Below are 18,932 nucleotides of genomic sequence, written 5' to 3' on the forward strand. Positions count from 1 at the left end.
CTCTCTCTGAAATCAATAAATAACATATTAAACAATAAAAATAAAATGTTCACATGTTAAAAGTGGCTTCCTTGAGTTACCAATATTACTAATCACATATTATAATTTTTAAAATTCAAACCCTCTCACTAAGGACACAATAACATGAGTGGTTTTAAAATGTAATTTAAATATGTGTGTGTGTGTTTTTAACCTTTTTCTTAACTTTCTTCAATGAAAGGTACACACTGGAAAACTGACTGGTCATTGGAAAGAATTCTTTAAATATTAAGAATTTTGTTATAAGAACACCTGCTGTTGTAAAACAGTATATCTTAAGTCATGATTATTTTTATACAAAAAACATTGAAAGGTAAAGTGCCCTATACTTTGAATATTCACCAATTTATTTACTTTTCTCACAAAATTGAAAATTTCTGCTGAGCACTATGACTCAGTAGAGTAAGAAAAAAGTCATATTTACATATATCTTTTTCTCTCTTCCCTCAAAAGACTTTAATTCTTTGTATATTTATTTGATTAGGAGTTCCAGATACCCAGGTAATTTTCACATGCCACTTACTAATGATTATTTAGCCCCACCATGCCTTTCCCCACCAACTTCTGACCAAAGAAGTCTCCCCTAAAACCTAGAATATTTGGAAAGCATGTCTTGGCTGATCTACGAAAAAAATTAAAAAATGATAATTTGTCTTAATGTAATTTTCACTTTAGAGGAAGATGATTTTCATCACCTAACATTATCTTGATATAAGAAGGGAGCAGCTCTTCATTTTATTATTTATTGGTGGGGAAATTGAAGCCCAGAACATATCAAAAACAAAACAAAAACAACAGTATCTTGCCCAAAGATACACTGCATTTATGGCAAAGCTAGATTCAGAACCGCAGACAAATTGTTTTCCAAAAGACTGAACTTTCCTCTATCCCTTTCCATCAAGACCACGAGAGAAATACTCTTAGATAACAAAGTATTAAAACACAACATTCACATCATTAAAATATTCATATTTTAAAGTTGTCCATGTATGTATGTACATCCTAGAGAAATGTTCTCATTAGCTACATAAAATTTTTGGAAAAGAGATAGATAAAATAGCTTAGAAGATAAAAATTATACAAGATAGTACAATTCATTAAGAATGACAAATAATTTCACCAGTACCAGCCAGTGCACACTTCTAAAACAGTCATTGCTCTAAAGACTAATTTAAAAAAATGTTTTCTGAAAGAATTTATTTATTTAAAATAGAAGAACATACGGGCCAGATCTCACAGGTGAACAAAATCTTCTTAAATTTAAGGGAAGTTGTGATTTGCATTTGGGCTCCAATAAGATTAAATTTCAAAATGGCATGTGAGTTAGTGGTCATAATTCATATTCCTATTGAAGTGCTGGGTACTCCAGGAGTACATTTGTGTTCTTAGGAGCAATTTAAAACCCCAAATTTTCTAATTCTCTGATCTACATAAATTTTTTTATGAAATTCTTGGGACATTTGTATTTCTATATTTAATGTGAGATGAAACCAATGTCAATAATAAAAGTTTTCAATTTTAACAATGAAGTATGTGTCTCTCTTCAACATCTATGCCAAAACCATCCTAAGTTCTACTTATGTCAATGTGGGACACCATCAACTTTGTCATCTGCCTTTTGTGTGCCTATTTGTCTTTTATTATAAGCTCCTCTATCTACCAGATCACATTTAGTGCAATAATATCCTAAAACAGACTGATAAAACTTGCCATTATGATGCACAGCTCACATTTCCTTCTTTGTTTGACTTTCACTATTGTGTTACACCCACCTGTCCAGGGTCCAGGGTCCAGCATCCGATCTTATATATTACCATAGAAAAATAATGAAGGTGTGTAAGTTGCTTTGGAAAATGTTTAGATTTTAAATACATTTCTATTTATTCCTATTAGTGCATTGTTCAGAAATATAATAGTAAAAATTTTATTCTGGATGCACCAAGAGCATCTATACAGTGTAAGAATAAAACATGCAGTCATCTGGTCCCCCCAAAGGGAATCTACAGTCTATGCTGGTTGAGGCAACACAGAGCATGATTGTGTCATTATAGCACATATTCAAGCAGGTGCTCACCCTTCATTCAAATCTGAGTAAGTTCAACTGGTAAGAACCAAGGAATGAGGGAACCTAAAAGACTACTCTATGTACAGTGTTTGCTCAACACGTGCATTCCTGCTGAAACAGCAGAGTGCATTCAGCAGCTCATCATGTCATGCAAACTGGAACAGAGGTGGCTGTGAAAGAATACAGTCATAATGGTACCAGAAGTAAGCAAGTGATACATTTCTCCCCTTTGTGACACTTGTAGTAGTTCTAAAACCATACGTTTCTTTCCCATACATGTGAACAGTAATATTATAGGTCAATCTGATGAAACTTTGAGTCACAGCAAGTATATGCACCACTAATATGCAAAGGCATGGATTGCAGTTTTACACTGGCCGTCTGTTTCACAGTCATTCTCTTACAGCTTTATAGCAACTATTTTTTTTTTGTTGAAGCACATGGCTAAATTTAAACTAACCATTTTCTGTACTCAGATTATTTTTACCACTCATCCACCTTTAAAAAGCTTAGCCAAGCTTGTCTCACACTTAGTTAAATAGAAAAGTACCCTGAAATTCAATAAATGTCAGAGGTCAAGAAAAAGGTACCATCCTCACCATGAAAGCAACAAAATCCCAATTTCAAGACTGATACCTCACAGCAGGGGTGGGGAACCTTTTTTTTTCTGCCAAAGGCCACTTAGATATTTATAATATCATTCATGGGCCATACAAATTTATCAACTTAAAAATTAGCCTTCTATGTTTGGTCAAACATTCAATTAACTCACCCCTAATACCTTGGGAGCGCCAGACTAAATGATTTTGTGGGCCTTACACAGCCCATGAGTCAGATGTTTCCCCACCCCTGTTTTATACCATGATTACCTCATTTTCATGTGCCTATGGTAGGTAGATATTGTAGCATAGCATGGAGACATCGTCCCCTGAAAACTTCCATTATGGGTCATGGAAGTTATGGGCACAAAGGGAAGAAAATGGAACCCATGGCACAGAACATCTGTTCTGAGACTCCTGAATGAAAGAGGCACATCTTGTGGACATGTGAAGAAGTTTTATTACAAATTCTAAATATCAACTTTTTAATAAATTACTTTGTTTTGCACTTCTCCAGTCTAACTGTGATAACTTTTGGTTCTGGTGGTTTTGTTATGGATGCTGTGAGATAGGTAGAAAAGCTCATAAAAATGGGTACAATTGATCAAAATATCTCCTTTGATTTTGCTATCATTTTGGGGACAGATGGTCCGATAATGTACAAATTCAATTGGTATATATTTTCAACTTGATGCAAACATTAACTGCCCTGCTCCCACTGTTAAATGTCAAGCATGCACCAATTCAAAAGTATGTCTCTCTAATCAACTTTACAAAATACCCTTTAGTCAAAAGAAATAAATTCTTCTTGTTCTTAGAAATGAATGTGTATTTGATTCCCAATACATAGCATTTAAAGGATTAGCTATACACAACTCTTTGTGACTTTTTCTAGTTGATAATAGGCACTTTCTAAGAGGATTTGTGACCCAAAAGACTCTGAAATTCAGTCTTTAGTACTCCCCTTTCCTAAGTGGTCTGCCTGAGCCTCAGGAGTCTATGAACTCAGCAGAAGTCAAGCAGTAGAACTGTGTGCAAAAAAGCTTTAGAAAACTGTAACCAGAATAAAATTATAGAAAAGCAGTTATCTGAGTTGAGCAATTTGACATCTACTTCTTGTTTCTGGGTTTTTAAACCACATTTCATGTGTTATTGCTACACACAGTAAGAACCATGTGTGAGCAATTCTGTCCCTGTGTTTCATTCCTCCTAGGTGGGTAGATAAGCTACAAAACTTGTCTGTTTTACATTCTTTTTTATTTATGTCATTATAGTTAAAATTTTGATATAATTACTTAAATGTTTTTTGTTTCTTTCTTTGTTAAGAGCCTTTTAACTTCACCCTTGAACAAGTTTTAGAAACATAACTTTAGAGCATCCATCACCTTCAGAAGATCATCATCTCTAACAGGAATGGTTAAAAGGCCCTTTTACCCTGTGGTGCAGTATTTCTATAATAGTATACACTATATTAAGAGTTCCGTGTTTATGGGGTTGATAAAATCAGCTTACAAGATGGCAGCTGTTCTCCAAGATAGAGGGGATAGGGATTTCCTTACATAGAAGTTAATGATTACTATATAAGTATAATGTTGAAAAAGAAGAGGTATAGTTGAGCAAAAAATGCAATTCATGCACAAAACCCATAGCAATAAATTTTCAATACTCCATAATGCTATCTGACTCAGGCAACAAAACAGTCCTTTAAATGGAGAAAACGTTGCCTTTTGGGGAAAAATAACCTAACACTCAGTTACAGAAAAATATCCTAAGGAAAGAGATCATGAAATGGTACTAACAGTTTACAAAGTTGAACTCTTCCTTGGCATTAATCTATAATTTTAACTCAACAGAACAGCGAGAAAATGACAGTGCAGTCTACTCAGCCTGAGATCAAATTTGTCATGGCAACATTGGCAGGTTGGACCCTGATTCTTCAAATATTACATTGCCTTGATTAACAAAAAATCATACTTTTTTTAAAATTACAGAATAGAGATTATAAATAAAAGTAAAGTGTGCATGCAGTCAACTGCATAATGTACAAGCAATATCTATGTTTTTAATAATCATCTTTGGCAGGCCAGAATCCAGCTGGACATGCAATATTTACATATCAAAATCCATATTGTGTTCATCATATTGAAAGCAAGTGAAAATATATATGTATATACCGTATATACACATTCTGTATATAGATGTATATACTGTCTTTAAGATATTAACAAATATATATGTATAATATATATTAAAAGTGGATTTCACCTTTATCAGATTCAGGTGACTCAGGCCTGGAAACACTAAAAATATCCTGACATGGTATTTGGGGAGGTACTTGGAGTGGCGTTTGGGATTCCGGAGAAGAGGTCTGGGGCACACTTTTTTCTGAGAGTATTTTTAAAATTTCTGCCACCTGCTTCTCCAGGGCAGTCATTCTGCAGCTCAGCAGCTGAATGTCCTCCTTGAGTTCATGTTTGACTTCCTGCAGTGTGGTCTGTAAGGCTTGCTCGGGGATGGGATAAAAGGGATGCTTGGCATCAGCCTGAATAGGGCTGTGCTCCAGCGGACTTCGCACCTCACCAGCCTTATCCAAACGAAGGTCACTTTTTGTAATCCCACTGTCACAAGAATCCGTCTTCCTTAACGGATTTTTGGTGACACTGTTCTCTGAGTCGCTGCCCTTGGGGTCCTCTGACAACAGCCCCATAGACTCGGCTTTAGTGACATTATTCCAGTCTTCCTTTTTCTCCTCATGGGCTCCCATGTTATTCTTGAGTCGGAGCCACCCTTTCCCATTTCCGTTCTTCATTCTTATGGGGCTGTTGACTTTGAGACATTTGGGGTCAGCACCGCCATTGGGCTTGAGCTCCATGGCCTCGCGGTTGTTCTGCTTGAGGGACTCGCTTGTTCTCACGAAGGCCAGAGATGTCTGAATGGGTGTGATCTGTGACACCGTGACCACACTGGTGCCGGTGATGGAGGCTCCATTCTGTAAGGAGCGGCTCTCTACCTGGAGCTGGTTCCGCTCGGGGTCGCTCTGCGAGGAGCCCTGATTCCGCAGCTCCTTCTGCTGCTTGAACTTCTGGAAGAGCTTTCTGACCGGGTGATCCACGGGGATGCTGAGCGTAACTTCATTCTTCTGCCTGAGGCGCTCCTCCTCCTCCTTCTTCACATCACTGATTTTACGGAAAATGATCTGTGGTGGGGCAGAGATATGGAAAACACGATAAAAACAGATGGATTTATAATCGTGTGACAGCATGCAGATGTGCTTGGTTTTACAGAGGAAACCCTCTAACATAGGGCAAGGTCATGTGTGAAGGGAAAAAATATTCCCATACTATTTAACACATGCAGTGTATGTACTTAAAACTCAACATAGGGCGATTGACTAAGATTACTTAGCTTACTTAATTCTAGGGTGAATGTAGTGAAGAAACAACTGAATATACTGCCTTTCTAGTTCATGTTCCTATTTAATGGAAAATATATTAGTACACGTTATACTAAATATGTTAGTATATGCATATGTGTATATACATATATGAGTAAAGAAATATATATTTATCTCTTAAATTTACTCGTAATATGTCACTGTTTTTGTATGTTTTCCATACACACACACACACACACACACACACACACACATATATATGTGTGTGTGTGTGTGTGTGTGTGTGTGTGTGTGTGTATGATTCAAAACTACTTTAATACCATCCCTTGTTTAAGGGTTAAATAGTAAGATTTCCAGGGTTTAAAGGTACTGAAAAGTTAGACAGGTTATCAACAAAGGACCTGGGTTGGGAATGAGGAAGGATTAAATGTATTCATATGGCTCCAGAGGGCAGAACTTGGATCTATAAAAGAAAAAGTTTCTGGAAGGTAACTATCACCTGAATATATACACTTAATTTAAAGCTCCTATCTATTAATTGAATAATTTGAAAACTCGTGATCCTCACACGACTAAAATATGCAAACAGAAGTAAGGACTTTGTCCAGGTGAGACTTTCACTGAGTGGGAGGTTGGAATCTTCAAATGTTTTTACATTTTAAACATAAAACTAAATACGTAGTACATGTGATGTTAGATGAGTATCCATAAATAAATAAGCAAACTTTCTTGAAAAAAAAAACCTATTCTAAAAATAATACTGGGAATGTATAATTTCAAGAAAAATAAAAAATAGTAAACTATATAGGACATTACCCCTTATATTTTCAGAGTTAGAAGTGAATTTAATAGTGTAAGATTTTTTGCTGAAGAACAAAATAACTGCAGGAGAAGGTTGTAAGGAAAATTCAAAAGGAAGTGAGATGAAGTGCTTTCAGCATCAGACAATTTTATGATAATAGCAAAATAACTTACCTCCACCACCCCCTCTGATTAAGTTGTTGGTTAGATTAGAAATATATGAGAAGTACAGAGTCTCAGGCATATGAAAGACACTCAAAAAAAATGTTGGTTCTCTCCCTTGAACTCTCATAAAACACTTTGTATGTGAAACCATTTTCATCACCTCTTGAAGATTCAGCAGTTTCCAGGAGTAACACATAATCATTGATTTTATAGCAGAAGCCAAAACTAATGATGGTCACTGTTAACAGAATAAAGTCAGGGAGATAGCACTTCTCTAAGAGAACATTTTAAAAATTGAGATCGAGGCACTAAAAGCAGCTTATCATGTACTAATAATTTGAAATTTAAAATAAATATTTTCTAAATTTAATAACTGTCTGCAAAGACCAGCACATTTTTCCCATTCTAGAGGCACTTTTTAAAACAGATGCAATACTAATCTCCAAGTCTGATACCAAAGCTCCAACCTGTGTGCTTAGAGGTCTTTCAAAGGGCTGACATGTTTCTTACACTTCCTAAGTAAACAGAGCTTGTTCTAAGACTTTAAGATATTAACACTCACTGGGACCAGACAGATCCAAACGTGGAAACATAGATACTATATTCCTGTCTCATCCCCTATCACCGAAAATGTACTCACTTTGGGTCTATGAACTGACATGAGGAGACTGACGCAAATGACTGGCCACATCCTCCTTCATACTCAATTCCTACCTTTTTTGTTTATTTATTTTAAAGGTTGTTACTTAGCCTTTGATAGACGTAGCCTTGATGCCCTAGTCTTCCCACTGGGGAAGTGGCAATAGCCTTCCCATTGGGGAAAAAGGGATCTATTTCAAACTCTCAGTGGAGCAGGGTAGGTGCCTGACACAGGGATGCCAAATAAAATGCAGGACATTCTTGCAATATTTAGGTCATACTTACACTGAAAAATGTGTACATTATTTATTTGGATATATTTGTACTTTAAAAACTATTCATTGTTTACTTGAAACTTAAATTTCACTGGGTGGTTCTTCATTTTGTTTGCTAAATGTAATGTCCTACCCAAGCTACAGAATTTGAACTGGAGCCTCACTGAAAACAATAGCACTTAGATTAGATCAACTATTTGCCATTACCAGGCTTTTAAAACAAAATTAACTTTAAAAAACATTATTGGATTAGACGGAGTTTGTTAAAGGAGACTGAATTTATCTTGTATATTTTGACTGCAGAAGAGAAACTGTGACTAATTGAGAAATAGTTATAAGAAGTTTACATATAACATAGAGATTGTCTACACATTTATTTTCTAATTTAACTGTTGTAACTACTCTGTGCAATAAGTCCTATTATTCTCATGTTACAGAAGAGCAAACTAAGGCACAGACAGTTTGAGTGGTTTGCCTTTGGTCACACAACTAGTAAGTGACCAGGATACAAATCCAAGGAGTCGGATTCCAAACAGTTTTCTCTTCACTGCATCTCTTAGGGTAATGTTGACACTTCCTTCTGGACCTTGTGAAAACCCAGATAGTTAAGTGGATGAAATAGGGGAGTTTCACACCCAACAGGTAACGCATCACAAAGCATTTGCGATGGAGAACCATCCCTGTGCTTGTTGAGTAACTGATATCCTTGACAAAAAAGCTGAAAAGAGGCTTAAAGGAGACAATCTCTAAACTCTCCTCACTCTCCAAGGCAAAGGCAGTAGGCTTGCTTACTCTCCCAGCAGTCAAAATACATGCCACCATTTGTAGCTTCTTGTTCCCTTCAAGGAAGCCCTTGTATTTTCTTTTAACTTGCTTCTACATATATTAAATGTATTACATTTATGAAAGGTGGGGAGTGGAGAGGGTCAAAGAATGTGCTTTTCCCTATACCATCTTTGATCCCATTAATGTTAACATCATTGATAATGATATTGGCTAGTTAATAATATTAATAACAGAAAGAGAGCAAAGGAAAGGCTAGACATTATAATCATGGTCATCTGGGCAGCTTCACCAGGAAACTTCAACTTCACACTCCCCACTCCCCATGGAACCACCAGTCCATTCCCTGCAGATCACTGGGGGAAGGGGTCCAACAAAGCAGGAGATAGGTTCATGTGCAGTGAAGTAGGGATGAAGTAGGGAAGGTTCTTGTCTGTCCGTCTAATCTGGGAAGAAGATACTTGGCTAGGGGGATAGAGACACTGCAAAGGTGTGAAATCTTGAAGGGTTAACCGGTCAAGCCCTGGTCATAATCCCCATACAAAGGAGTTCCCTCTATCTCTTGCTTCTTGTTCCCTATTGCACCCTTTTACACCAACACCTGCACCCACCATGTGCTCTTAAGCAGCCGCACAGCCCATGGCCATGTGAACCCCACATACAATGGACTGCAGCTGGGACACAAGCTAAACTAGCCAGATGCTGGACTAAACTGGACTTTAATGTGGAGCGGAGACTCTGGGCCTTAATCCTAGCCCTGCTGAAGACAAGACTGGACTTTTTCCATGGCAGATGGAGGGAAATAGGACATTGGAAAGCCATGGGTTTAATTCCACAGGAATAAAGTTCACTCGTCCTCCATGAAAGTCTTAGGAAATTCCTTTCCTTGCAGCACCGCAGGAACTCCACTTCCATGGGTAACAGGTGGGGATGCAGATAACACTAATACCTAGATTCATTTGTTTATGGGGACAGGGACCTTTGTTTTGTTAACTGCTCTATCTCTAATGCCTACAACAGTGTCTGTTACCTTGAAAGACCTCAATAAATAAATGTTATTTATCAAATCAATTACCTTTTCATACACTCAGCAAATACATGTTTGTGATCAGTCTACAAATCAAAAATATTACAAACAGGAAAATTGTTTTCTATTTCTTTTATTATTTTGCACTCTTAGTCTAGACAATAAATCAATGCTATATGTATTATAATTCAGGGGTGGGGAGCGTCCAGCCCACTGGCAGTATAAGGCCCAGTAAATCCTTCGGTCTGGCCCTGCCAAGGCATTAAGGGCAAGTTAATTAAATGTTTGACCAAATATAACAGTTAATTTTTTAAGTTGATAATTTTGTATGGCCCATGAATGATGTTATAAATATCCAAATGGCCCTTGGCAGAGAAAAGGTTCCCCACCCCTGTAGTTAATCATAATGCCCGCCCACCCCTATTTCCTCATTTGTAAGCCAGGACCAGAGCTTCAACCCACAAATCAGTCTTTAAAGAACCTGAGTCAGAACAGTTTCATTGTAAGGATGTAGTAACACCCATTAAGAACTTATTTTCCAGCTGATGGCAACACAACACTTTCTTAATGTGAGGTAAGAATATAAGCACTAAAATTAAAAACAAAGAAACAGGTAAAAAGATGATTTTATCGTGTTTACAATGATTAAAGACTAATAATCTACTGAGATGCCACCACCACTTGATCCATGTCTTGTCTGTAAAGTATAATAGCTTTGTGTTCTGTCTTGTTACAAAGAATGCATTATGTCACAAATAAGAAAATAAAACAGCAGGGATGCCTAAAGTAATTCACTGTATTTCAAAATCATTAAAAGTAATAGGCCCTCTCTATAAATCCTCATAGTTTTGAAGATAACTTTATGACCCCTAACTCTAAATTTGAATAACAATGTATTTTTATTACTAAGGAGCTACATTTCATCATAAAAATAGCATGGCAGTTATTCTACATTACCATTACGAGCATTCTCAAATATATTCTGCAGAATATTTCCTTTTAAGAGGGGCCTTTTACTTTTAACTATTTAATAATGCATATAATAAAATAGTTCAACTTAGTAACAGAATGGAAGATTGATACATTTTATTTAGTTAAACCCCTAAAAAATAGCATGTTCCTATTTGGATTTTTTTAAAATCTGCATGCTACTCTTTGGAAGTTGGAAGAATCTGCAAACTTATTAAGAGTTTTCATAATCCAATTGATTCTTATATGGGCAAGGTGTCATACAGAAGTAAATTCAATACATTAACTATATAAATTTTACACATTACATGGAAATGATGATGATTTATTTCTAGAAAACAAAAACAACCCACCCCCCAAAAAAATAGTTTTTAAAAATGTTAAATGATCTGACTGAAGTTCATAGGAAAGCAATGTAAATGAATTAAACCATGTAAAAAATGTATATACATGATTATCAATGTGGTGTTGAAAGAAATCAGCCTTTAAAAATCCAATTTTGAGATCAACCAAAGGACTTGTATGCATGTATATAAGCTTAACCAATGGACACAGACAGTAGGGGGGTGAGAGCATTGCTAGGGGGTAGGAGCAGCTGGGGAAAAAAGGGAGACATATCTAATACTTTCAACAATAAATAATTTAAATTAAAAAAAGTATCCAAATTTGGGTTTTTTTCTCAGAGCCCTTGCACTTGATGTACTCTGTCTCTCCTCACTCCTCTCACCAATGGCTAATTAAATATCTGATGAACACGACAAAAAATTGAGGGCAAAATTTAAAAAGAAAAATCATGAATCAGGCTGATTCCTGTCACACATCTATTGGTAGAATGCACAATAGCATGTACTATTCCTATGATCAGAGAGGTTTATTTCATTTAAGCTTTTCTTCTCCATGCTTCATTATGTTCTGTGAAGCCCATGCTGGAAGGTTTAATTTATTTAAATGATAAAAGCTTCTAAAACTTAACAGGGAACATGGCCAACTGAGCTTTCCATTTCAAAAGTAGGACATTTGATTATAAAAGTGATATCAAAATGGAGTAAATTGAATGTGTACTGAACTTTGAAATCCCATAAAGGCCAGGAAAAAAAAGGTTAGAATAATTTGTTTAATGACATAGATTCAGTGGTTTATAATTTGAAGGAGGATAGCAGCGGTGTTTTCTCTCAAATGGCCCATCGCTTTCTGGATCTGTGAGTCTGGGGAATTGACTATGAATTTATAGGTGCATGTGATCAAGCAGCTGCTCCTGTTCATCTGACTCATGGGGTCTAGTTGGTTTGGCTCTTTGTTTCTTTTTACTATTTCTATAAACTTAGTCACTAATCCAACTCCAGTCCTTTCAATCCATTCCAACTTAAACTAATATAACAAAGACTTATATTTATTAAACACACTGTCATATCCAGATCAGAGGCTATAAGCTCTTTCTAACAAAGGCCACAGTGATGGAGCCGTGGCTGATGGCCATTCAACAAATTTAGATGTGTGAAGGAAGAGTAAGGATGACTCATCAAACTGTTTTGAAATATGGTGTCCTTGCTTTACTTAGGCCACTCATACATCTTTAAGCTCTCCAAGGGCAAGTGTAACTGCAAAACCAGCTCAAACAAGAAAGGAGCAAGGGAAGACCAAAGAGTATGGACATGCCATGTCTACAGCTTTACCAAAAAGTGCATTAAACTCTCTCCAAGTCTGCTCCCTGCTGATTAGATGAGTAATTTAGATGAACAGAGGCAGTTTAGATGAATGCCCAGTAAGGTCTGAGTGACATGGGAAGTCTGCCAGTCATTCCTGGGAACAAATTAGTGGTCAGAATGGGCGTGGCCACTGCAAGCAAGAGAAACCTAAATATTTAAACTTCCAAACAAAGAAGTTTGTGCACTCTCTCTCTCACACACACACACACAGGCCCTGTGCCCTCTTGGGACTCCTGTCGCAGGGGGCTGCTCTCCCTTGTGCCCACCTCACGCACAGCCATGTGGGACTCCCACAATGGATTCATGGACTAAACCTGGGCTAAACACTAAACTACAACCAGCTATAACATGGAACGGAAGTTCTGGACGCTGTTCCCACAGAACCAAAGGACTGGGACTTAACCAGACCGCGAACACCAGAACCCTTCAGAAGCAAAGGGTCCACTGTCCAGGAATCTCTTGGTGCTGGAGCCCCTTCCCATAAATGGACAAGCTCCAAGGTCCTCCAATGAAAACTTGCCCAGCCAGTGCTTTCACATACCTGTTCCCCCTAATTCCTTAAAAAATGCCCGGAACCCAGGAAACAGGAGTTCAGGTTTAGAGCCATAGCTTTCCTGTTCTCCTTGCTTAGTGCTCTGCAAATAAAGTCACTCATTTCTCCACTGCGAATTTTGATGTTTAGCGTTTGACCCTGGTAACATCAGATGAACTCTTTCTGTTTGGTAACAAAAATGATGTGTTAATGTCTAGTTCAGCCTTTTAGTTCCCAAATAAAATTTGAGGAATTAATTGATTGATTAATAAGAAAAAGGAAGAAAGGGAGGTGAGTAGAGCAGGAGAGGGGAAGAAGGGAGGAAGGAAAGAAGGAAGAAGAAAGGATGGAAGGAAGGAAAGAAGGAACAAAATGTATCACCCCAAAAGGAAGGAAGGAAGGAAGGAAGGAAGGGAGGGAGGAAGGGAGGGAGGGAGGGAGGGAGGGAGGGAGGGAGGGAGGGAGGGAGGGAGGGAGGGAGGATGGAAGGAAGGAAAGAACAAACAAAATGTATCACCCGGAAGGAAGGAAGGAAGGAAGGAAGGAAGGAAGGAAGGAAGGAAGGAAGGAAGGAAGGAAGGAAAAAAGGAACGGAGGGAAGGAGGGAGGGAGGGAGGGAGGGAGGGAGGGAGGGAGGGAGGGAGGGAGGGAGGGAGGGAGGGAGGGAGGGAGGGAGGGAGGGAGAAAGAAGGAACAAAATGTATCACCACAAAATATGTCTTTTTGGCATAAGGACTATCTTGAGCTGGTTGTTTTAAGAAACTGCAGGCACAGGAGAAGCTCTGAAAATGGAGAAGTGATCCTTTTATAAGAGACATTTGCATTTATAAGTGAAATCTCTTCTTGTAAGAGTGTCTCCCTCTTTGTAGGAGGAAGAGAAAGATGATTCTAAATCTCTAGAAACATTTATCTAAATCTAAATAACAACTTACCCTTGTTTACTGTGATTTTCTTGGCACCCCCGCTCCCAGCAGTAACTGGCCTCCCCACTTCCCCAACATTTTATTTTGTTGTTAGCTGGAAATGTTATTTAAGGAGGTATACATGTATACAGGAGGTATACTTGTTATTAGACTTTTCTTTTTCTCCTGTTAATATGTCATTTATTTTTAGCCAAGAAGGGTAAAGGGAAAATTATTTTCCTCCCTCACAGAAGGAAAAAAAGAAGAAAGGGAGAAAAGTAATACTTTTTAACTTTGCGAATGTGGATAAAGGTGGTTAGTAAGATGCAAACGCAGAACATTGTAGAATTACTGATACAATTCCTGAATTTACTGATGCAATGTTCTAGACCCCATTTTCCTTTACCATATAAAAGTTCATTAATATGAACTCTCCAGGCTATCACAAATATGAAAATATATTTTTCATAAGAAATGAAACATAGATTACAAACTCCATTACTAATTTAAGCATAACTGGAATAGAGTCGATCATTATATGTTTCCATTACTAGAGGTTTTCATTTAAAAAATAATAAAGGAAGGAAGACAAAGTCGACAATAGTCAAAAAATACCAAGTGTTATTTAAACAGAAACTAACAAATGTTGGCATGGTGTAGAAAGTTGGAACCCTCACATATTGCTGGAAGGAATATAAAATGGTCCAGTCCCATGTAGAAAACAGCTCAGCAATTTCTCAAAAAGGTAAACATAAAGTAACCAAATGACCCAGCAATTCCATTCCTAGGTATATATTTAAGAGAAATGAAAACATACAGACACATAAAAACTTCTATATAAATGTTCACAGCAGCATTATTCATGACAGCCAAAAAGTAAAAACAACCCAAATATCCATTAACTGATGAGTCAAATGTGACATAGCCATACAATGAAATATTATTCAGACATTAAAAGGAATGAAGCTCTGATACAGGCTACAACATGGATGAACCTTGAAAACATTATGTTAAGTGAAAGAAACCTGACACAAAAGGTCACATATTGTATGGTTTCACTTATGTGAAATGTCCAGAATAGGCAAATTTAGTTAGAAAGTATATGAATAGTTTCCAGGGATGGAGTGGAGGGGATAGTAGAAAATTGTGAATGATTATTAATGGGTATGGGATTTCTTTGGGGAGAATTTTATGGAATTAGATAATGATGATAGTTGCACAACTTTGTGAATATACAAAGAAACAATGAATTTTATACATTAAAATGGTAAATTGGCGAGTGAATTATATCTCAAAAAAAAAAAAAAAACAAAACAAGCAGGGCACAGCTGGTGTTGCTCAGTGGTTGAGGGTTGATCTATGAACCAGGAGGTCATGGTTTGATCCCTGGTTAGGTCACATGCCCGGGTTTCGGGCTCAATCCCCAGTAGGGTGCATGCAGGAGGCAGCCAATCAATTCAAAGTGATGAATTTCACGATAGTAACAGCCGAGCATTAAACCAGGAGCAGGGCACTTCTCAGTGCAAGGCCCTGTACAGCTACGCAGGCTGAGCATCCATGAAGCCCCCTGCTAGGAGGCTTTCTCTTAATGTCCCCGGTGGAATTGGGTCCAGTCTATCCTATAGCACTTACTCTGTGACACTTATTAATGGTGAGATGCAGCAGCAAACAAGATAGTCATTCACATTATATTTGTTAAACACCTACCATGTTCCACTCTCTGATTTGGAGTTAGATAGACATCAGTAAACAAAACAAAACCCTTTATATATTTCTTATAATGTCAGAAGGTGATGTGAGCTACAAAGAAAAATAAAGTGTGTAAGAGCATAGAGAATGGCTGAGGGGTGAAGTCTCTATGAGGAAGTAATATTTGAGCACAGATAGTCATGAAATGAAGAAGCAGGTCATGCAGACAGCATGGGGAGTGGGGTCCCTCAGGTGAGAGAATGCTTCCTATATCTGAGAAACAGTAAGGAGGACAAAGTGGGTGCTAGTAAACATGGAGAGAGTGATGGGAGAGGAGGTTGGGTGGGAGGCCAGACTCTGGATTTTAACTGAGGGAAAGGAAGGGGAAAGGGTCGCCCAGGCCGCTCTGGGGAAATAAGCTGTAAGGTGGGAAGGATAGTTAGAGGCAGAGTAATCCATTTGGGGTGTTTTTTTTGCATAGTTTGTGTAAGACATAATGGTGACTTAGACCAGGGAGGTAGAAATGGAGGTAATAAGTGGTCAGATTCTGGATTTATTTTGCCAGAACAATAAGGTTTGCTGATGGGCTACATAAACAATTTGAGAGAAAAAGAGGAAATTTTTGAAGAAGTCTATCTTTAGTCTAATAAGCAAAAGGAGATGAGGAAGCCTGGAACGGTAATACACAAACTAGAAAGACAAGTTATCCACCCCCCACCCTCGCTAGATACACACAGGTATATACCCCCCATGCACAATATACAACAGTGGAGCAGGCATAGGATAACTGACTAAACACTCCCATCAAAGGGGGCAGGGATCAATGGCTGAAAGGCTCAGCAGTCACTGATCTAGAGCAGTGCTGAAATTTGCCAGCCAGGCCTTAAAGGGCCCCCTTACAGGCAGTAGGGTAAATTCCTTTATTCGTTTCTCAGTCTGCTACCTGGGATTAGCGCTCTCATCCACTGTTCTCTGTGGCTCCTGATTCCATCTTTTTAGAGCATCTTTTTTGTCCATATTATTCCATAGTAAGACCTGATACTGGAATTGAAGAGTTTGTCCTATTTCAACTACTTCCGGTCTGTGCAAATTTGGGAGCCTAAGGTTTGGTTTTGGGCTCAGAGAGTGAAACAATTTCTTAAAAGCACACTTGTGGTTTCTGTAGCAATATAATGCTCTCAGGAATTTTAGTCACTTTCTGATCTATTTACAGTGAATTCCATACACTGCACCCTCACAAAAAGTTCTTTCTTAGACATAATTCTCAAGCCTGATTTAATCCTTTGCTTTCTTGGCCTCATGTCTCTGTCTCCGTCTCTCTCCATACTGGCAGCTACATTGATGCCAACAGGCTTGGTGGGAGATAGCTTTCATTATCTGATATTTGCTACAAAACTGAGTCTTAAAGCAGCAGTCGACAACCGGTGGCCAAGGACCACTGGTAGGGTCTGTGAGGTCCGAAAGGTTGGCGACCACTGTCTTAAAGGACTTTTCTGTGCAATGAATTTTCAATCTTATTTCCCAACCCCCAATCACCCCTATTCTTGACTCTTTTCCATATTTGCTTATAAGCCAGCTAACGCTTACCTGAGGTCATCTTCTCATGGCTTACTAAATGTAATCAGTCCCCAACACCACTCATTAGTGATATTCTGCTTTCAAAAGAGCTATAGCATTAGAAGGCCATCACAGTTAGCAATTTTACCAAATGGTTTTTCACTGAAAATTACTTGTCTCCACCCTTCCAAGTCTGAAATATCAATTTCCTTATTTATTTGACTCCTACTAAGTCAATACCACATATTTTAGAATAAATGGTGGCAGAGCCCCACTCTTGCTATTTAAGCTAATATCTAGTAGCATTGTAATTGTCACCAACTTATTAGCATTTGCATATTTAGAATATTCTTTTTTTCCTAAGTTCTCAGCATAGAATTTTAGCACACTCAAGTTCAAAGGAACAAAACTGATAGAGAAAAGCATCACCATTTTGCTTTGTTGGATATGTAAGAATACAGTCCCAGTCCCATAAATGACATATTAGACTACACTGTCATTGGGAACTTAATTACTCTGGTCAGAGTAGCTATTGCTTCCATCTTATAATCATTGCAATAAAAGCACCAGAATTAGGAGAACTGCATTAAATATTTCCCATGGATTATTTGCTCATTTAATTTGCCCGATGATCCATTTTATAGATTTAAAAACCAAGGCTTAAAGAGATTTTAAAAACCTCCCCTCGGTCTATACAGCCAATGAATAACAAAGCAGGGTTTCCAACCTGGGTCTACTGGACTGAAAGACTGATTCCTGATCTAAATTCAAGAGTGATGCAAAGTATCTAAAGGACCAAAGGCCTGGGAGAAGGACATGAAATGAAAAAGGAGGTTGAATCACTTTAATAATGGAATAAGCCAAAAGTCCTGACTCTAGGCTGGAAGTTTAACACAGAGAGAGAGATGTATATATATGAATATGTAATGGGACTCCAGTATGCAAGTAGAAAATAACATTATTTAACACTTGGCAAAATCGATCCATTTTACAACCCACTTTAGCATAGATATCTCATTTTCTCCCCACAACTCTATAAATCAGGCAGGGCCATTATGATAATCCCTATTTGACCAATGAGGGTCAGAGAAGTTATGTGACTTGCCTAAGCTCACTTAGCCAGCAAATGGCCACACTGGGACTGAAATCTATTTCCTAATGGCCATTCCAATGTTCCTTCTGCTATTCCATGCCAGCACTCCGAATGCTATGTGTAATTTTGTTTTGTAGCTTACAATGCACTTTCAACTATATTACCTACTAGATCTCATGTGACACTATTCCTTTGTCCCCAGGTACACAGCTAACATGTGGCCTTAGCTTTTGCCTTGTAAGATAATTGTTGGGCCTCAAAGAGAACCATTACTCAGGTAGGGTAGTTATAATCCTTTTAAGGATTTTTTTTTCATAATAAAAAAAATTTCTGCAGCTTTTCTTTGCAAAACTACCTCTGACATATTTATTTAAAAATGTGTTATTTTTTGCATTTGATATCTAAAAAATAATGCAGCTTTTACTCAAGATCACATACCATTTCTTCACTGCTGAGAAATATAGTTATTTTTTTTCTATTGGAGTATTATCTTTTAGAAAGATTTAGAAATATGTGACTAGTCTACATAATACTTTTTCAATCTTTTACAGTTGGAATCAAATTTATATAAAAGGGAATAATTCTTGGGTATTTCTTCATTTTGTGAAATTTGACAGCTGAAACTCAGAAGAGTTAAAGTGATTAGGCACTTGGATATACACCCAGTCATTCACAGCTGGTCCTCGACCTTCTTTTC

At 37.6% G+C, this 18,932-nt stretch overlaps 1 protein-coding gene across 1 annotated transcript in view; it reads right to left on the reverse strand.

The window, feature by feature from the left end:
- Window positions 1-4,951: 4,951 nt before the first annotated feature.
- Window positions 4,952-18,932, reverse strand: part of KCNH5 (potassium voltage-gated channel subfamily H member 5) — a gene marked incomplete at its 3' end in the record, with an annotated part of 258,189 nt that continues 244,208 nt past the window's right edge. The window contains exon 11 of the mRNA XM_079769588.1: window positions 4,952-5,899. Within this exon, the coding sequence (XP_079625714.1) occupies window positions 4,952-5,899 (948 nt within the window). The remainder of the gene's footprint in view (window positions 5,900-18,932) is intronic.

The sequence above is a fragment of the Cnephaeus nilssonii genome, assembly GCF_951640355.1.
Source record: "Cnephaeus nilssonii genome assembly, chromosome: 4".
Taxonomy (NCBI): domain Eukaryota; kingdom Metazoa; phylum Chordata; class Mammalia; order Chiroptera; family Vespertilionidae; genus Cnephaeus; species Cnephaeus nilssonii.